At 43.5% G+C, this 19,121-nt stretch overlaps 1 protein-coding gene across 1 annotated transcript in view; it reads right to left on the minus strand.

Moving 5' to 3' along the window:
- Window positions 1-19,121, minus strand: part of dhx36 (DEAH (Asp-Glu-Ala-His) box polypeptide 36) — a 129,272-nt gene that overhangs the window by 51,723 nt on the left and 58,428 nt on the right. The window contains exon 15 of the mRNA XM_073041640.1: window positions 2,974-3,117. Within this exon, the coding sequence (XP_072897741.1) occupies window positions 2,974-3,117 (144 nt within the window). The remainder of the gene's footprint in view (window positions 1-2,973; window positions 3,118-19,121) is intronic.

Raw genomic sequence — 19,121 nt, forward strand, 5'->3', positions numbered from 1 at the left:
CTGTGAGTATGTTTTTATTCGCAGGGGCACGCACAGGTCACCTCTACAGCAGCCGTACCAGGGACCCTTCAGGGTGATCTGGCATAATGGATCCATGTGTGTCATGGAGGTGGGTGGCCGGGAAGTGACGTTTCACTGGACCACCTCAAACCGGCACACTTGGACATTGAGCAACCGGTGAGGGTACCCGCACCACACCAGCGAGGCCGGCCACCCAGACAAGCCACACAGACTGGGGGCTCCACTCCCCCAATGGACGTTTCTGGGGGGGGGGAAGGAGTGGTGTGGCGGCCCGCACACGCGGGACTCGAACCGCCATCGGGAGCGGCGGGCAGTCATGCAGTAGCGGGATAGTCTGACGTCACATCTGCCCCGTGGGTCGCAGGGGCCCGTGGGAGGGGAGATTTAAGCGCGCAATCAGTAAAGGCATTCTGAGTTCAGCTACACTGACCCATACCCCTCTCATCCATGTACCTACTCAAACTTCTCTTAACTGTTGGAACTGAACTAGCATTTGGCACTTTTGCTGGCAGTTCGTTCCACACTCACCTCCCTCTGAGTTGAGAAGCTTTCCCTTCTATCAGGGATTCCCAACCTTTTTTATGCCATGGACTCCTACCATTAACTGAGGGGTCTGTGGACTACAGGTTGGGAACCCCTGCCATAAATATTCCACCTTTCACCTTAAACCTGTGACTTCTAGTTTCTAGTCTCACCAAAACTCAAGGGGGAATGTCTGCATGTATTTACCCTATCTATAGCCCTCATGGTTTTGTATATTTCTATCAAATCTCCGTTCATTCTCCTACACTTCAGCGAATAAAGTCCTAATCTAGTCAACCAAGACCTGGCGACATTCTATACTTCTTCAAGCTTATTGATATCTTTCCTGTGGGCAGGTGACCACATCAGCACCCAGTACTCCAAATTCAGCCTCACCAACATTTTATACAACTTCAGCATAACATCACAACTCCGGTAATCAATGCTCTGAGTCCCCTGTCACCGTCTTAAGTACTCACAATCCCACCTAGTTTAGTATCCCCAGCAAACCTGGACAAATGTCATTCGATCCTGTCAAGGAAATTATTGGTATTGGGAATAGGGTTTTGTGCTTCTGCTCTATTTAAGATATCCCACCGGTCAAAGCCTGCCAACCAAGGAGGACCCATTTAGTTCTACTCTTCACCTTCTGCCCAATAAGCAATTGTAAACATACACCAGTAGATTACTCCTTGTTCTGTTTGTTATAATCACTGTCAAAAGCCATCAAAAAATTCCTAAGGCACCAAATCTGCTCATTCTATGAGTATAATCCTATTGAACTCGAGCAGATTTTCCCATCATTGTTATACTACTCTTGAAAAACAAAATGAATGTCTTCATCCTCCGCTGCTCTGAATTCAAAAGTACCGATTGTTATTTTAGTAATCTGACTGATTGCATCACGGCCTGGTATGGAAACACCAATGCTCAAGAATGGAAAAGCCTACAAAAAGCAGTGGATACAGCCCAGACCATCGCAGGAAAAGCCCTCCCCTCCACTGAGCAGCTTACAAAGGTGGGGGGGGGGCTGCCACAATGAAGCAGCATCCATCAAAGACACCCTCCATCCAAGCCATGCTCTCTTCTCGCTGCTAGCATCGGGCAGGAGGTACAGGAGCCCTAGGTCCCACACCGGGTTTAGGAACAGTTATTATCCTGAACCAGCATTGATAAATTCGTTCACAATTTAGGAACACTGAACTAATTCCACAATTTATGGATTCACTATCAAGGACTTTAGAACTCATGCTCTCAGTATTATTTATTTTACACTCAGAGACCATTTTATTTGGTACATCTGTTCATGAATGCAAATATATAATCACCCAATGATGTGGCAGCAACTCAGTTCATAAGAACATGCAGACATGGTCAAGAGGTTCAGTTGTTGTTCGGACCAAGCACCAGAAGGGGCAGAAACATGATCTAAGTGACTTTGACCACGGAATGATTGTTGATCCAAGACAGGACAGATTGATTATCTCAAAAGCTGCTGATCTTCTGGGATCTTCACCCACAACAGCCACTAGTGGTTACAGAGAATGGCGCAAAGAACAAAGAAACAATCAATGTGCGTCAGTTCTGTGAGTGAAACTGCCTTGTTAATGAGAGAGGTCAGAGGAGAATGGTCAGATCGGTTCAAGCTGACAGGAAGCGAGAGCAACTCAAATAACCATTGTGCGACAACAGTGTTTAGAAGAGAGAACTCTGAACGCACGACAGAGATGGATGGGCTACAGCAGGAGCTAACTAATAAAGTGGCCACTGAGCATATTATTTTGTTTTCTATTTACACAGTTTGTCTTCTTTTAAACACTGGTTGTTTGTCAGCCTTTGTGGTTTTCACTAACTCTTAAGGTATTTCTTTGTTCTACTGTGAACGGCTGTGTGAAAGTGAATCACGTAAGTGGTGACATAATAAATCTGCTTTGAACTTTGATGTTTCAGATCAAGACCCTGTACCTCTCCTGAAGCATCAACAACTCCCATTCCCCCTGCCAACAGATGCTGCCTGATGTACTGAGTTCCTTCAGCAGGTTATTTTTTGGGTCCAGATTCCAGCACCTGTGTTCTCTTCTACCCCCAGCTGTAAGATGGTGGCAACAGAAGATGGAAGTCTCAGAAAGCTACGCACCTTACTGAAGTATCCATGGCTATGACTAGATTTTAGCTGAAGTAGTCCTAGAAGAGAATATTTGATGATTCTCTTTGGAGCTGCACACAAGGTCACCACTCTTTGGCACCATTTTTATCTTCTTGCTTCATACTAAAGATGGAAAGCTTAACCAGAGACCAGAAAGTCCCAGTTTATGACCAACAAACTGCAACTCTGTAAACATCCACTGACTGTCCTCTACAGACATTGCTTCAATGATTCAATGCTGTACATTATGCATACCCGTCGACAGATACAGAAAACTACCTTACCTTCCAGCTCGACCTTTCCGCTGCTTGGCATTCGCTTTGCTGACCCACTCGGCAGCCATCGTGCTGATATTGTTTTGAGTGTCAAAGTGAGTCTCCTTTATCTTCCCCCCATCTATCACATGGACCACGTCATCTATGGTGATACTGGAAGATAAAAGATTTTTAAGCATTATTTTTTGCTGAGCGTTTTATCAATACTAATGCACTTCAATCACACCCCCTCATACATTAGAAAGTGCTTTCATGAACAATGATAATCCTGGGTACAGACTACATTGTTGAAGGTCTAATATCATCATATGTCAATGTCTGGAGGATGGATTTGATGGTTTGCTGCCCAAGTTTGTGGATGACATAAAGATAGGATGAGGGGCAGGTAGCGTTGAGGAAACAGGGAATCTGCAAAAGGACTTGAACAGATTTAGAAATTGGGCAAAGAAGTGGCAGATTCAAGATTCTTTGTCATTCTTCAGCACAGTGTAAAGGAGAACAAAATGATTGTTACTCCAGATCCGATGCAGCAAAAAACACAAGCATAAAGAACACAATAAAAAAAGGAAAAGGTGTTAGTCAGCCTATCAGCTTGGGGAAAGTAACTGTATTTGAGTACGGTGGTCTTGGTACAGATGCTGCATAGCCTCTTCCTTGATGGGAGTGAGATAAACAGTCCATGAGCAGGGTGGGTGGGATCCTTCATGATATTGCTGGCCTATTTCTGGCAACTCTCTGTATGTACAGTTGAAGTTAGAAGTTTACATACATCTTAGCCAAATATATTTAAACTCAGTTTTTCACAATTCCTGACATTTAATCCTAGAAAGCATTGCCTGTCTTAGGTCAGTTAGGATCACTACTTTATGTTAAGAATGCGAAATGTCAGAATAACAGTAGAGAGAATGATTTATTTCAGCTTTTATTTCTTTCATTACATTCCCAGTGGGTTAGAAGTTTACATACATTTTGTTAGTATTTGGTAGCATTGCCTTTAAATTGTTTAACCTGGGTCAAACGTTTTGGGTAGCCTTCCACAAGCTTCTCACAATAAGTTGCTGTAATTTTGTTCCATTCCTCCAGACAGAAATGGTGTAACTGAGTCAGGTCTGTAGGCCTCCTTGCTTGCACATGCTTTTTCAGTTCTGTCCACAAATTTTCTATCAGATTGAGGTCAGGGCTTTGTGATGGCCACTCCAATATCTTGACTTTGTTGTCCTTAAGCAATTTTGCCACAACTTTGGAGGTATGCTTGGGATCATTGTTCATTTGGAAGACCCATTTGCAACCAAGCTTTAACTTTCCAGCTGATGTCTTGAGATGTTGCTTCAATATATCCACATAATTTTCCTTCCTCATGATGACATCAATTTTGTGAAGTGCACCAATCCCTCCTGCAGCAAGGCACCCCCACAACATTGTGCTTCCACCTCTATGCTTCACGGTTGGGATGGTGTTCTTCAGCTTGCAAGCCTCACCCTTTTTCCTCCAAACATAACGATGGTCACTATGGCCAAACAGTTCAATTTTTGTTTCATCAGATCAGAAGATATTTCTCTAAAAAGTAAGATCTTTGTCCCCATGTGCACTTGCAAACTGTAGTTTGGCTTTTTTATGGCAGCTTTGGAGCAGTGGCTTCTTCCTTGCTGAGCAGCCTTTCAGGTTATGTCGATACAGGACTCGTTTTACTGTGGATATAGATACTTGTCTACCTGTTTCCTCCAGCATCTTCACAAGGTCCTTTGCTGTTGTTCTGGGATTGATTTGTCCTTTTCACGCCAAAGTACGTTCATCTCGAGGAGACAGAATGTGTCTCCTTCCTGAGCAGTATGACGGTTGTGTGGTCCCATGGTGTTTATACTTGCGTCCTATTGTTTGTACAGATGAACGTGGTACCTTCAGGCATTTTGAAATTGCTCCCAAGGATGAACCAGACTTGTGGAGGTCCACAATTTTTTTTCTGAGGTCTTGGCTGATTTCTTTTGATTTTGTTTGTAAACTTCTGACCCACTGGAATTGTGATATAGTCAATTAAAGTGAAATAATCTGTCTGTAAACAATTGTTGAAAAAATTACTTGTGTCATGCACAAAGTAGATGTCCTCAACGTCTTGCCAAAACTATAGTTTGCTAATACGAAATCGTGGCGTGGTTAAACAATGAGCTTTAATGTCTTCAACCTAAATGTATGTAACTTCTGACTTCAACTGTATGTCCCTGATGGTGGTTAGGCAGCTGCTGGTGATACAAAGGAATAAAAATGAAATATCATGTGAATAAAGGGCCAAATATTCTAGATGGAGAGTGAATTCAGAAACCAGATGTTCAAAGGGACTGGGGATTCCTAGTGCAGTATTCCATAAAGCTTTTGAACCAGTGGTAAGGAAGGGAAATAAAATTACATAAGGACTAGTATATAAAAGAAAGAATACAAGACATTGGTCAGACCACATTTGGAGCATTGTAAGTAGTTTTGGGCTCCATATCGAGGAAATGAAGTGCTGACATTGGAGATGCTCCAGAGGAGGTTTATGAGAATGATCACGGAAATGATCTGGTCACCTGTTCCCTGGAGTTCAGGAGAATTAGGGAGTGATTCTCACTGAAACCTATCAAATGTAGAAAGACCTAGATAGAGTAGACATGGGGAGAATATTTCCTATAGTTAGAGAGTTATTAAGACCAGACGGCACAGCCTCACAACATCTCTTTAAAGCAGAGATTAGGAGGAATTTCTTTAACCAGAGGGCAGTGAATCTGATCACTGTGGAGGCCAAGTCATTGAGTATATTTAAAGCGGAGGTTTCTTGATTAATAATGGTGTCAAAGGTACAGGGAAGCACACACACAATGCTGACAGAACACAGCAGCTCAGGCAGCATCGATGGAAAGAAATAAAGAGCCAATGTTTCAGACAGAGCCGCTTCATCAGGACCTAATGAAGAGTCTTGGCCCAAAATGTCATCTCTTTATTCTAATCCCTAGATACAGCCTGACCTGAGGTCTTCCAGCACCACCTGCATGTTACGCTGGAGTTCCAGCGCCTGCAGAATCTCGTGCATTAAAGGTTACAGACAGAAGGCAGGAACATAGGATTGCAAGGGAACATAAATTAGCCAAGATCAAATGGCAAAGCAAACTCAATGGGCTGAATGACTCCTACATTTTATTGACTTTTCATCTTAAGAGGGCAGCGATTCGCATCTCTGAGAACTCAGTTTCACGGGAATTATTTGCTTTTGGTTGCACAGTGGAGCAGTTAGAAAATAGATCTTGTTGGTGTAAGTTTCTTTTGTACAGGACCTTTCTGTGAGCAGGTTCCCTACAACACAGCAATGACTACAGCACAATACAACTTCAGTGATGTGGGCTGCGGAAGGGAATAAATGTCTGCCCCCTGATGGAGGGACTAATCCACCTGTTAATTCTATTATCACCAGCTCCTGCATTCTGGCACTGATTTCATTCTGTACTCCATCTTTATTAATGTGCAGAATTATCAGTCTGGATGGCATGCACACAAAATATTTCATTGTATGGTCACAAATCACATCCTCCTCACGACTAATTTTAAGATTGTATGGTCAGTACACTTAACTTCAATACTTACAACCCTCCAAACTGCAACACAGTGTGTGTGTCTTCCTGAACACATAAGCAATTATGGAAGGCATAATTCCAAGCTGCACTCTGCATGAAATTGATTTACAGCAGGGTCCCTCTGCAATCCAACAGGGAATCCTCCTTACCTAACCCAAGTTGTCAATGCCAATATAAAATATGGAACTTGATTCACATCCTCACACCTGGCTATAAATAAGATTCATATTACCCGTCTCATTGCTTCATTGAACTTGGGAAGACAACACATGGGAGCACTCCAGAAATTTAGATGTTTAATTACTCCTCCTTTGAAGACTCAAGATTGTTTAATGCCATTTTCAGTGCACAGGTGGAAAGGAGAACGAAGAAGTAATTGCTACTCTGATCCAATGAACCACAATAAAACACAAGGTAAAGAACACAACAAATATAAATATATCATCATGTGCCATGTCGTATGATGTAGGTAATCATTGTCTCAGGACTATGACTGTTCTTGGTAAATTTTTCTGCAGAAGTGGTTTCCCATTGCCTTCTTCTGGGCAGTGTCTTTACAAGATGGGTGATCCCAGCCATTATCAATACTCTTCAGAAATTGCCTTTCTGGCATCAGTGGCCACATAACCAGGACGTGATATGCACTAGCTGCTCATACGACCATCCATCACCTGCCCCCTGACTGGTGAGCTAGACAGATGCTACACCTTGCAAAAGAGGGATCCGCAGGCTAGCAGAGGGAAGGAGCACCTTACACCTCCTTTGGTCGGGACCCACCTCCACCCCACCACTCGAGAAAGTACACAGGGTAGTTTACATACATTGATGGTACATCCATAAAGTGACACTAGGCATAGATGTGTCCATACACAAGGTGGCTGCCAGGAAATGAAGTAGTGGTAGTGGTTTGACCACGTCAGATATATTTCTTCTGTTTTCCCTTTCCCCTGACCATGCTTGCTAAAAAAGTTCATTATTTAACATCTTCCTGTCCCCACTCCCATTCTGACATGCCAGCCCATGATCTCCTTTTACCTCAACGAGGCCACTCTCAGTGAGAAGGAGCAACACCTCACATTCCAACTAGGTAGCCTCCAACCTGATGGTATGAATATCCATTTCTCCCGGGGTAATTATTCCCCCAGCCTGTCCTTGCTTTTTCTATTCCTCACTCTGGCCTCTTACCTCGTCCTCACCTCTCTCTGGGTCCCCTCCCCCTTCCCTTTTTCCCGTAGTCCACTCCGCTCACCAATCAGATTCCTTCCTCTCCGGCCCTTTACCTTTCCTACCCATCTGGTTTCACCTATCACCTTCCTAGCTATCCTCCTTCCCCTCCCTCTGCCTTTATATTTTGGTGTCTTCCTTCATCCTTTCCAGTCCTGACTGAGGATCTCAGCCCGAAACATCAACTGTTCCCTCATTTCCAAGGATGTTGGGTAACGTGCTGAGTTCTTCCAGGAGTGAGTGTGTGTATATATGTGTATGCATGTGATTTCCAGCATTTGCAAAATCTCTTGTGTTAACAAATTAACTTGTGCTTTAACTCCGAGATAGTTGACACATCGCTGTTTTATACACCAATATAAGGATCCTGTTGCCCCCACTGTGAAAAATCTATCAAACAATAACTGCCAATTCTATTCACCACTAGAGTGAACAGGATATTTACAGCAACCCATTTTCAATTTTAAATAATAAAATGAAGATTTTTAATAAAAATACTCAGCAGAACATTCATTTCAAGAGGACTAGAATATAAAAGCAAAGATGTAATACTGCGATTTTATAAGACGTTGGACACACAGCAGTTTGGGGCCCTTTACCCGAGAAAAGATGAGCTGGCATTGGAGACTATCCAGAGGAGGTTCACAAGAATGACTCCAGGAATGAAAGGGTTAAAGTTTGATGGCTCCGGGCCTTTAGCTGCTGCAGCTTAGATGAATGAGATGGAATCACATTGAAACCTTTCGAATATTGAAAGGCACAGATACAGTTAATATGTAGAGGATGTTTCCGAGAGTAGGTGGGGGTGTCTAGGGCCAGAGGACACAGCCTCAGAATAGAGAGACATCCATTTAGAACAGAGATGAGTTGGCATTTCTTTAGCCAGAGGGTGGCAAATCTGTGAATACATTGCCACAGATTCACCACAGAAAGTCACTGGGTATATTTAAAGCAGAGGTTAATAAGTTCTTGATCAATAATTCTATCAAAGGATACGGGGAGAAGGCAAGCGAATGGGGTTGAGAAGGATGACAAATCAGCTATGACGGAATGGTGGGGTAGACTCGATGGCCCAAATGGCCTAATTCTGCTCCTATGTTTTATGGTCTACTTCTTGCAGCAGTTGGTAAAACACCATCTTTCCCAGAACATCCTTGTATAATTCTACACTAGGCATTACTGTCTGGGTTTGGTGCAGCATCCTTTCACAATATACAAAGACTGTCAGGTCAGCAGAAAGGGTCAATGGCTGCAGTCTACCATCTCTGCAGCACTTGTATGTGTCCAGGACAAAGAAGCAAGCAGGAAAAACATATTGCAGACACTACCGACCAGCAAACTGCCTTTTCCAAAGTTCCCTTCTGTAAAACACCATAGGGCTATTAAAACAATTACTTCACACCATTTTAAATTAATTTTATCAAACATTCTATTTGCACCCCTCCCCAATCTTCTGTTAGCTCCATCACTGTGCTGAAAACACATTTAGCCAGTTTTTATTATGCTGTTCTCCTTGTAAATACATGCTGGTATTTATGTACTGATGCATATCATACACACATACACAGCAAATAAAGTTGAAAGATCTAAAGATTTAACTAAAGTTAAAAGATCCAGGTTACAATGGTTTGAGTACACTGAGTGACGGTTGAAAGCAGACACAATACTAACAGAAGCAAAATATACACTTGGAAAAGAAAACCAGTGAAGATGTTGGGGGGGGAAAAAGAGGGGTGGCTATTCACATCTGCGAACGCAAAATCTATAGTCTGGATTGCATTGCATTACAGATCAATGGTAATTATGGCAGTACCGAACTGCAGCCAGTAGTAGCACACATAAGCATCGGAACAGTATTCTTATGCAGTGGTCCCCAACCACCAGGCCGCGAGGGTACAATATGATTTGGCGATATGAAGCAATATGAGTCAGCTGCACCTTTCCTCATTCCCTGTCACGCCCACTGTTGAACTTGAACGCATGCAAGGTCATCAGTCGGTCATTAACCTACAACTACACAATGAATAAAAAACAAAGGTCGCTTGAGAGTTTCGTTGGAAGAGGTGGTAGGGACATAAAAGGCCTAACGATGATGATAGCGCAGAGACAGCTGAGGCCAAGACGGCAAAAAAGAAAGCTTCCTTCAACAGACAATACGACGAGTCGTACATAAAATACGGCTTTAATGTGACCAGTGACTCACACGCTCCAAGCCCCCTGTGCATGATAGGTGGAGACAAGCTGTCTAATGAGGCAAAGAAGCCCTCAAAATTGCTTCGGCACCTTGAGTCCAAGCACCCTGCACTTAAAGACAACCCACTGAGTTTTTTGAGTGGAAAAAATGTGAGCAAGCGGGTCAGAAGCAAATGCTGAGAGCCACCAACTCCACAAATGCTGCTGCTCTGAGAGTGTCGTACTTAGTGGCTAGCCGTATTGCTAAGGCAAAGAAGCCCTGCACTGTTGGTGAAGAATTGATTCTGCCTGCTGCCAAGGACGTGTGTCGTGAACTGTTGGGAGAAGCTGCAGCTAACAAGATGGCACAGGTTTCTCTTTCAGCTACCACAGTTTCAAGGAGAATCGATGACATAGTGGAGGACATCAAAGCACAGCTGATGGAACGGCTTAACAAGTCACCATGTGACAAGCAGCGGATAGCAAAACTTGCTTATCTGTGTGACATCTTCAACTTGCTCAATCATCTCAATTTGCCACTGCAGGGGAGAATGACAACTGTCTTCAAGTTGGCAGATAAAGTGCCTGCTTTCAAGGCCAAACTGGAACTGTGGGGATGGGGAGTCGACAAGAGCATATTTGAAATGTTCCCAACATTAGCTGGGATTTTGGGAGAGACTGGGGCTGCACCGTCCTTCTCACAGGTGGTGCGTGATCACCTATCTTCGCTGTCGACAGAATTCGAGCGTTACCTTCCAACCACAAATGACCCAAGACGTGCAAAGGAATGGGCCCGTGACCCATTTGTGAATGTCCCCGGTGAATCATCCATGTCAGCACGGGAAGAAGATCAACTCCTCGAGCTTGCAAATGACGGTGGGCTAAAAAGTATGTTTGACATAACATCTCTGCCGGCATTCTGGATCAAAGTCAAGGCTGAATACCCTGAGATAGCCATGAAAGCACTGAAAACATTGCTTCCATTTCCAACATCATATCTCTGCGAAGCGGGGTTTTCTGCAATGAATGCAATGAAAACTAAATTGCGGAATAGACTGGACATAAGGAACCCCCTTCGAGGATCGCTATCTCTCATCACCCCTCAATGGGACCGTCTTGTAGCAGGGAAACAAGCCCAGGGCTGCCACTGATTCAGCGATATTGGTGTGTTGCAATGATTGTATATGTTCATAAAAGGAAAATATGCACTGTGTGTTTAATATCCAAACGTTACCCAATTTCCCTCGGGATCAATAAAGTATGTCTGTCTGTTACTTAAAATGTTATGATGCTATTGACTTATAAGTGACGTATAATTGACTGATCACTATATTCATCCGAGGAAAATAAATGCTGTGTTTAATATTAAATTCGTTCGATAAACCCTTTAGAAACGAAATTGAGTGCATTAGCCATTGTAAGTGACTTATAGTTGACTTATCATCTATATTCCAGTCGTGATTAACAACCCCCCCCCCCCCCCCCCACCCGCCGGCCAGTCCGCAAGAATATTATCGATATTAAACTGGTCCGCGGTGCATAAAAGGTTGGGGACCCCTGTTCTTATGCACAGTGATAATAATGCACCCTACAAAAACATCTCATAATTATTTATGTATTAATAGCCTTGCAAAACCTTCTCCCACACAAAATTGTAGCACTCTCAAGCGGTTTTTAAGAAAGCATTAACAGACAGATAACAGATGTGCATTTAAAACAGAAAAAAAATATTGGAATAGGTTTGTATGTCTAATTTTGATCATTGGTGCAGGGTTGTTACTAAGTGCTAGAGAAGAAAGAAATCCCAAATAACTTTGCTGATATACTGTACATTTTTGGACCCATATAGACACCATTTTCAACAGAGTTATGTAACAAAGAACTCACGTGTACTGTAGACAAGAGTTGACAAATGATAAACAGTCATAAAGCCAGAGTTACAGAGTGTAGGAAACAGGCGCTTCAGACTAATGACCATGCCATCCAAGTGTCCTACTTCAGCTACTCTTACTTGCCTGCTCATACACCTCTATAACCTTACTATCAATATACGTGTGCCAATGTTTTTCCACTATTGCATTTGTACCCGCCACTACCATTTCTGGTAGTTCAATCCAAATACCCACCATCTTTGATGTGTGAAAAAGATGTGCCCCTTTAAACCTTTCCCTTTTTACCTCAAAACTATGCCCTTTAGTTTCAGACCCCCCAAACCTGGGAAGGTCAGGCGGCGGGGTGGAGATACATCTCAACCAAAGGAGGTGTAAGGCACTTCTTCCCTCTGCTAGCCTGCAGGTCATCCTTGGGCAAGGTATAGCACTGGCTTAGCTCCTCGATATCAGGGTCACGTGAAGCTACAGGAAGAGGTGGTGGATGGTCGCCTGAGAAATGATGTGCATCACATGCTGGTTATGCCAGGCAGACAATCTCTGAAGAGTATTGATAATGGCTGAGGTCACCCATCTTCTAAAGACACTGCACAGAAGGTGGCACTGGCAAACCACTTTTGTAAAAAGTTTGCCAAGAACAATCATGGTCGTGAGATCATGATAGCTTATGTCATACAACACGGCACATAATAACGTCTGTGTTTCCAAGATGGCGGCGTGACGCAGCTAGCAGCGGCTACTCCAGAGCTGATTATCTGTTATTTGTGAAGTGGGGTGCGGTGCGCAACCCTAATCAATTGAAAATGGACGTGGGAGCACGGAGGAACATCAGGAAATTTCCAGGAAGACCTTCTTCGTTGCTGCTGCTGCTGTGAGGTCCGGGACTCTGCTGGGAAGAACAGGCCCCCAGTCCTCGGGGTCGCGTTGCCGATGGCCGTTGGCAGGGCCATCTTAATACGCTCGGCAGAGGATGGTGCTCGGAGAAGCTGTGCCGGAGGGGATGGTTGTCGGCTCGGAGGTTCGACGAACTCAGAGTCCGCTGCGGTCAGGTCGCTTTCGGTGTGTGCTGCGTCTGTGAGGCTGAGTCGGGCAGCGCCGTGGAAGTCCATAGCAGGGGTATTCCCTTCTGCTGCCAGCGTGGTATAGCGAGTCTGTCGGGACCCTGGGGACTTGTGGAAACTGTGGTGATTTCTTTTGAACTTATAGTCCTTTAACATCTTTGGACTATTTTTACTGTGCCCATGGTCTGTTTTTTTAATCAATTATGCTATTGTTTGCACTGTTGTAACTATGTGGTTTTGTGCAGGACTTGTAGCTTTAGTTTTTGGTCTTGTTTTGTCTGGTGGAATTGGAGCTCCTTTCTAGGGAACGCGCTAAGACAGTAGCGCAATATTAATATGCAGCAGCCTCTCCAGACTCTGGATTGGGGATTACCAAACGTTATGTGGATTTTCTGGTGTAGTCTGTTTTGTCATATGCTTTTGTGATATCATTCTGGAGGAATGTTGTCTCATTTTTTAACTGCATTGCATTTGTGGTTTCTAAATGACAATAAACTGAATCTGAATGATGACAACGACCATGGGAAGAACCACGATCTTACGTATGCCCACAAAAATATTCTGAGGATCCTTTTTGGCTGAAAGAATACAAGGGGTTAAGTGACAATCATCAGCACCATGAAGTCCTCTGAGCACTATGTACCAATCTAAGCTGAGGATCGAATGCAGGTTACTGATGAAGAAGATGAAGACAGGATTTTGCCCGAGAAACTCATGGATCAACATCTAGAGCTAAGCAGCTGAATCCTAGACTTCCTATCAGATCGCCCATCAGTGGTAAGGATGGGCTCCCTCACCTCTGCCCCTCTGACCCTCAACACAGTTGCCTCCCAGGGTTGTGTCCTGAGTCCCTCCTCTACTCCCTTTACACCCATGACTGTGCTGTCACACCCAGCTCCAATCCACTAATCAAATTTGAAGATAACATGACCTTGATCAGTCTTATTTCCAGTGGTGACGAGACGGCCTACAGAGGAGAGTTTAAACACACTGACGCAGTTGTACCAAGATAACACTCCTCCTTCAATGTCCAAAAAACAGAAGTGTTGATCATGGATTACAGGAGGAGTGGAGACAGGCTCGTTCCAATTAACATCAATGGGACTGCAGTTGAGAAGGTGAGTATTTTCAAGTTTCTCGGTATACACATCAATTAAGATCTCACCTGGACTGTGCACACAGGCTGTGTGGCAAATAAAGCACAACTCCATCTCTTCCACCTCAGGCGACTGAAGAACTTCAGCACGAGCCCCAAATCCTCAAGACCTTCTAGAGGGGCGCCACTGAGAGCATCCTGACTGGCTGTATCACCGCCTGGAAGGGGAACTGGCCAACCTTGATCACAGGACTCTGCAGAGAGAGGTACGGACAGCCCAGCGCATCTGTGGATGTGAACTTCCCTCCACTGAAAACATTTACGCAGTAGGTGCGTAAAGAAGGCCTGGAAGGTCATCAGGGACACCAGTCACCCAACCAAAAAACTGCCAGCTGCTTCCATCTGGCAAACGATACTGCAACATTAAAGCCAGGACCAACAGGCTATGGGACAGCTTCTTTCTACAAGCCATTAGATTTATAAACTCATATGTCTATACATTGCAATGGAGTCATAACAAAGATTTTTACTCCCTCACGTTGTGGGATGGATATAAGATTTTTAAAAAAAATTCAAATTCAAAATATATGGACTTCACAAATTTCCTTAATGTGAGATATGCTTTTAATCAATGGTTTTTATTTCTATTAATTACTATTTTTATTTTATTGCCCACTGAGTGAAGCGATACCTCTGATGGCCAGGACAATCACTCTCCTCTTACTACTGAGATTCAGCTCATTGGTTCACGTATTGTCCAAGGCTGCAATAATCTCTGGAGCAGACAGAACCTGTTGAGATCCAAAATGAATTTTTCCAAGCAGGTTATCGATTACTGTTGAGGACACTGGTATTACGCTGAGTAACACAAACAAAATGCTGGATGAATTCAGCAAGTCAGGCGGCATCTATGGAGAGGAATAAAGATCCGACATTTTGGGCCGACGCCCTCCATCAGGACTGTTATATTGATGACTAAGAATTCACAGTTGGAGTAGTAATTAAATTGATTAGATTAGTCACAGGACCTGGGCAAATTTTCTGTCTGATGGTGGCTACTGATTTTTGACTATACTGCAATAGCTTGGCCAGAGTAAGACAACTTTTGGAGTCCAGTATTTGGGGTTGTGACCTGGATGCTCTAGCCTATGCTGTATCTAGCGCTCAACTGTTTCACAATCTCTCCTGGAGATGAAGTGGCTTGAGACCGGCTTCTGTGCTAACAATGGACCTCACCCACTCAACACTTATGACAGTGAAGAACTGAGTCTCAATTTTGTCCCCTTACCTTCAGCAAGGGTGGTAAAGCTCTTACAACCTCCAAGTTGCTGCTTTATACGGCAGCAGCATTCACAGACGGTTTAAGAATGCAGAATTGATCTGATTCACTGATTCCACAATCCCTTAGCTTTTCAAAAATAAACCGATTACACCTTTAATTAAATAGGTATGTAGTCCTGTTGTAATTTCACCAGGTTGGCTTTCATTTTGGAACATATTTGGTGTTATCAGCTTAATACTCATTGCCAATTGACAATAAACTGGACTGGTCAAAGAACACTGAGGCTGTCTACAAGAAGGGTCAGAGCTGTCTCTATTTCCTGAGGAAACTGAGGTCCTTTAACATCTGCCGGACGATGCTGAGGATGTTCTACAAGTCTGTGGTGGCCAGTGCTATCATGTTTGCTGCTGTGTGCTGGGGCAGCAGACACCAACAGAATCAATAAACTCATTCGTAAGGCCAGTGATGTTGTGGGGGTGGAACTGGACTCTCTGCGGTGGTGTCTGAAAAGAGGATGCTGTCCAAGTTGCATGCCATCTTGGACAATGACTCCCATCCACTCCATAATGTACTGGTTAGGCACAGTAGTACATTCAGCCAGAGACTCATTCCATCGAGATACAACACTGAGCGTCATAGGAAGTCATTCCTGCCTGTGGCCATCAAACTTTACAACTCCTCCCTCAGAGTGTCAGACACCCTGAGCCAATAGGCTGGTCCTGGACTTATTTCCACTTGGCATGATTAACTTATTATCATTTAATTATTTATGGTTTTATATTGCTATATTTCTACTATTCTTGGTTGGTGCGGCTATAACGAAACCCAATTTCCCTCGGGATCAATAAAGTATGTCTATCTGTCTGGCAATATTTTACTGTTAAGGAATTCCACAGTAATTTTATTAAACTTAAAAAACGCCAGGACTTTAATCCAGCCCTCTAGACCAGGGATTCTCAACAAATCCCTCAGTTAATTATTGGGGTCCATGGCATCAAAAATGTTGGGAATTCCTACTCTAGACTATTAGTCGTTGCATTATCACCATCCCATGGCTCCGAACAGCCCTTCCAATGATCTCATGGAGTCATAGAACACTACAGCACAGGAACGGCCCCTTTTGCCCAGCTAGTCTATGCTGAACTATTAATCTGCCTAGTCCCATCAACCTGCACCCAGACCATAGCCCTCCATACATCTCCCATCCATGTACGGATCCAAATTTTCCTTAAATGTTGAAATCCAACCCGCTTCCTCTACTTGCACTTGCAGCTCGTTCTACATTATCACCCTGAGTGAAGACGTTCTCCCCCAGGTCCCACTTAAACATTTCACCTTTCACCCTTAATCCATGACCTCACCCAACCTCAATGGAAAAACCTTCTCTATACCCCTCATATGTAATCTAACTCTATTAAATCTCCCCTCCTTCTCCTATGCTCCAGGTACCTAATGCCTTCAACCTTTCCTTATAACTCAGATCTTCGTCCCAGCAACATCTTGTGAGTTTTCTCTGCACTTATCATCACCCTCTGAGTGAAGACATTCTCCCTCAGGTCCCACTTAAACATTTCATCTTTCATCTTTAATCCACACTCCTTCAATCTTATTGGCGTATTTTCTGTAGGTAGAGGACCAGAACTGTATACAATACTCTAAAACTAGGCCTCACCGATGCCTTATACAACTTAACATTCCAGCTCCTTTTTACTCAATACTTTAATCTGTTCAATCTTCTCCATCTGAAATGCAAATACAGGAGTATAAGGCAGGATTTGTATGGGTGGGAAATAAAGCGGACAGTCACTCTGCCTGCAGACTCGAGCAGTTTGGAAGCTGAACCTGCTCTCCGAGATTTAATCAGAAGTACACAAATGAATCTGCATATGACTCATTTTCCATTGCTATTTTGATAGCCTGTGGCCACTGCCTGCCCTAACCAAGAATGAACTGAACATCCCGAATTGAGTACCAGGTTCATACTGGATCGGAGGTTCTAAGTTCAAAATAAATTTTATTATCAAAGTACATATACAGTATGTCAGCATATACAGCCCTAAGATTCATTTTCTTGTGGGTAAATAAAAGGACAATGTCTCTCCTGGTTGGAAAGTTGCAAAATAATGGGGTGACAATTCAGGAAGAAGGGACAATTTCTTCATCAGGAGGTTAATGAAGGTTCAGTTGCACAGATGTTAGAAGACTCAGAACAGTCAAAAGGGCAATTTATTCTTGAAGCCATGTATCTATCTGGTTGGTCCAGTCTTGGCTACTGGCGACCCCTGAATATGCATGGTGAGGTGTGGGGGGCTTGGAGATGGTAATGCCATTGAATGTCTAAGGTTGGTGGTTTTACTCTTATGCTAGAGTTGTCCTTGCTTAGCTTGCTAATGACACAAAGATTACTCGCTAAGGATCAACCCAGGCCCTCCAAGCAAGACCATTTGTTGTTCATCACGTCCCCTCTAGAATTCAGCTCCAGTACATATTCAGTCTAAGGCTGGGATGAACCAAGGATTTCATGAAAGCTCGATCTTCAATAGAAATACCACTCCTTTATTCTTAGTGATACTGAATACAAGGAGAGAGGATTTACAATTTCAGAGACAGTATTATTTTGCAGTACTCTAAGTAAGCTCACAAAGCCATTTGAACTTTGAGTCTCTATCTTTAGTTTTATTTGTGTAACCATTCAAAGCCGTGCTGATTCATTCCATTCTAAACAATTTAATGAACCTTCTTCACCTCCATTGTGTAAACACCCCACGTTAGTTGGGCTCCTTGGGGTTTGGTAGGCTCTGGCACCTAATGCCATAGTATAGCTTTTCTTCACGTCACAAGCAAACTTGCGTACATACTGCTTCGCAGTAGGAGTAGGTCGCTTGGCAACACCAATCTGCTCTGCCATTCAATTAAATGACAACTGATCTGACTGTAAACATCAAGTGTGTATTCAAAAAAAAACACTAACTGCTGGAAGAACTCAGTGGGTCAGGCAGCATCTGTGAAGTTAAATGGACAGTCGGTGTTTTGGGTCAAGACCCTTCGACCCTTCCTGTGAACTAGATTTGGACACTTCATTTAATCCAGATGAAGGGTCTAGATTAAAAAAAACATCAACAATCCATTTTCACCCACATTTCTCTCCATCAGTTTTTTTTAAAAAACCTAGATTCCGGCATCTATAGTCTCTTGTGTCCCCGCTCAACTCTACGTTGCTGCTTACCCTACCCCTTCCTTATCATGAATGTGTTAATATTAGTCACTGAACAACAGAGCTTCAGACTAACCAGTCCATGTCAACCCACGGTTTCCGCCCAGCTAATCCCAATTTCCTGCATTCGGCCCGTATACCTCCCAACCCCTCCCCTCCAAGTGGTTTGTAAATGATATTACTGTACCTGCCTCAACCACTTCATCTGGCAGCTCGTTCACCCTCTTTAACAAAATGTTGCCCCTCAGCTCCCTTTGAAATCTTTCTCCTCTCACCCAAGGTGTATGCCCCTAGTTTTGGATTAGTTGAATAAAACTGTAATACATTAAATATAAAGACATCTGCTTTAGTTGATAATCTATTTCTCTACAGGAGGTTGGCAAAAAGCAGCGAATGGCTCCGGCAGATTGTAAAACAGAGCTCGTCCAATATTTACATTCCTACAATCTGCAACATGGTTGTGCGTGTGTTTTCCTGAACACACAAGCAATTATGGAAGGCACACTAGGGAGAAATGAACTGATCAGTTTTGAGAGCCTTGTTCATGCTGCACTCTAGATGAACCTGATTTACAGCAGGGTCCCTTTGCAATCCATCAGGGGACCCTCTTTACCAACCCC

The sequence above is a fragment of the Hemitrygon akajei genome, chromosome 3 (genome assembly GCF_048418815.1).
Source record: "Hemitrygon akajei chromosome 3, sHemAka1.3, whole genome shotgun sequence".
Classification (NCBI taxonomy): Eukaryota; Metazoa; Chordata; class Chondrichthyes; order Myliobatiformes; family Dasyatidae; genus Hemitrygon; species Hemitrygon akajei.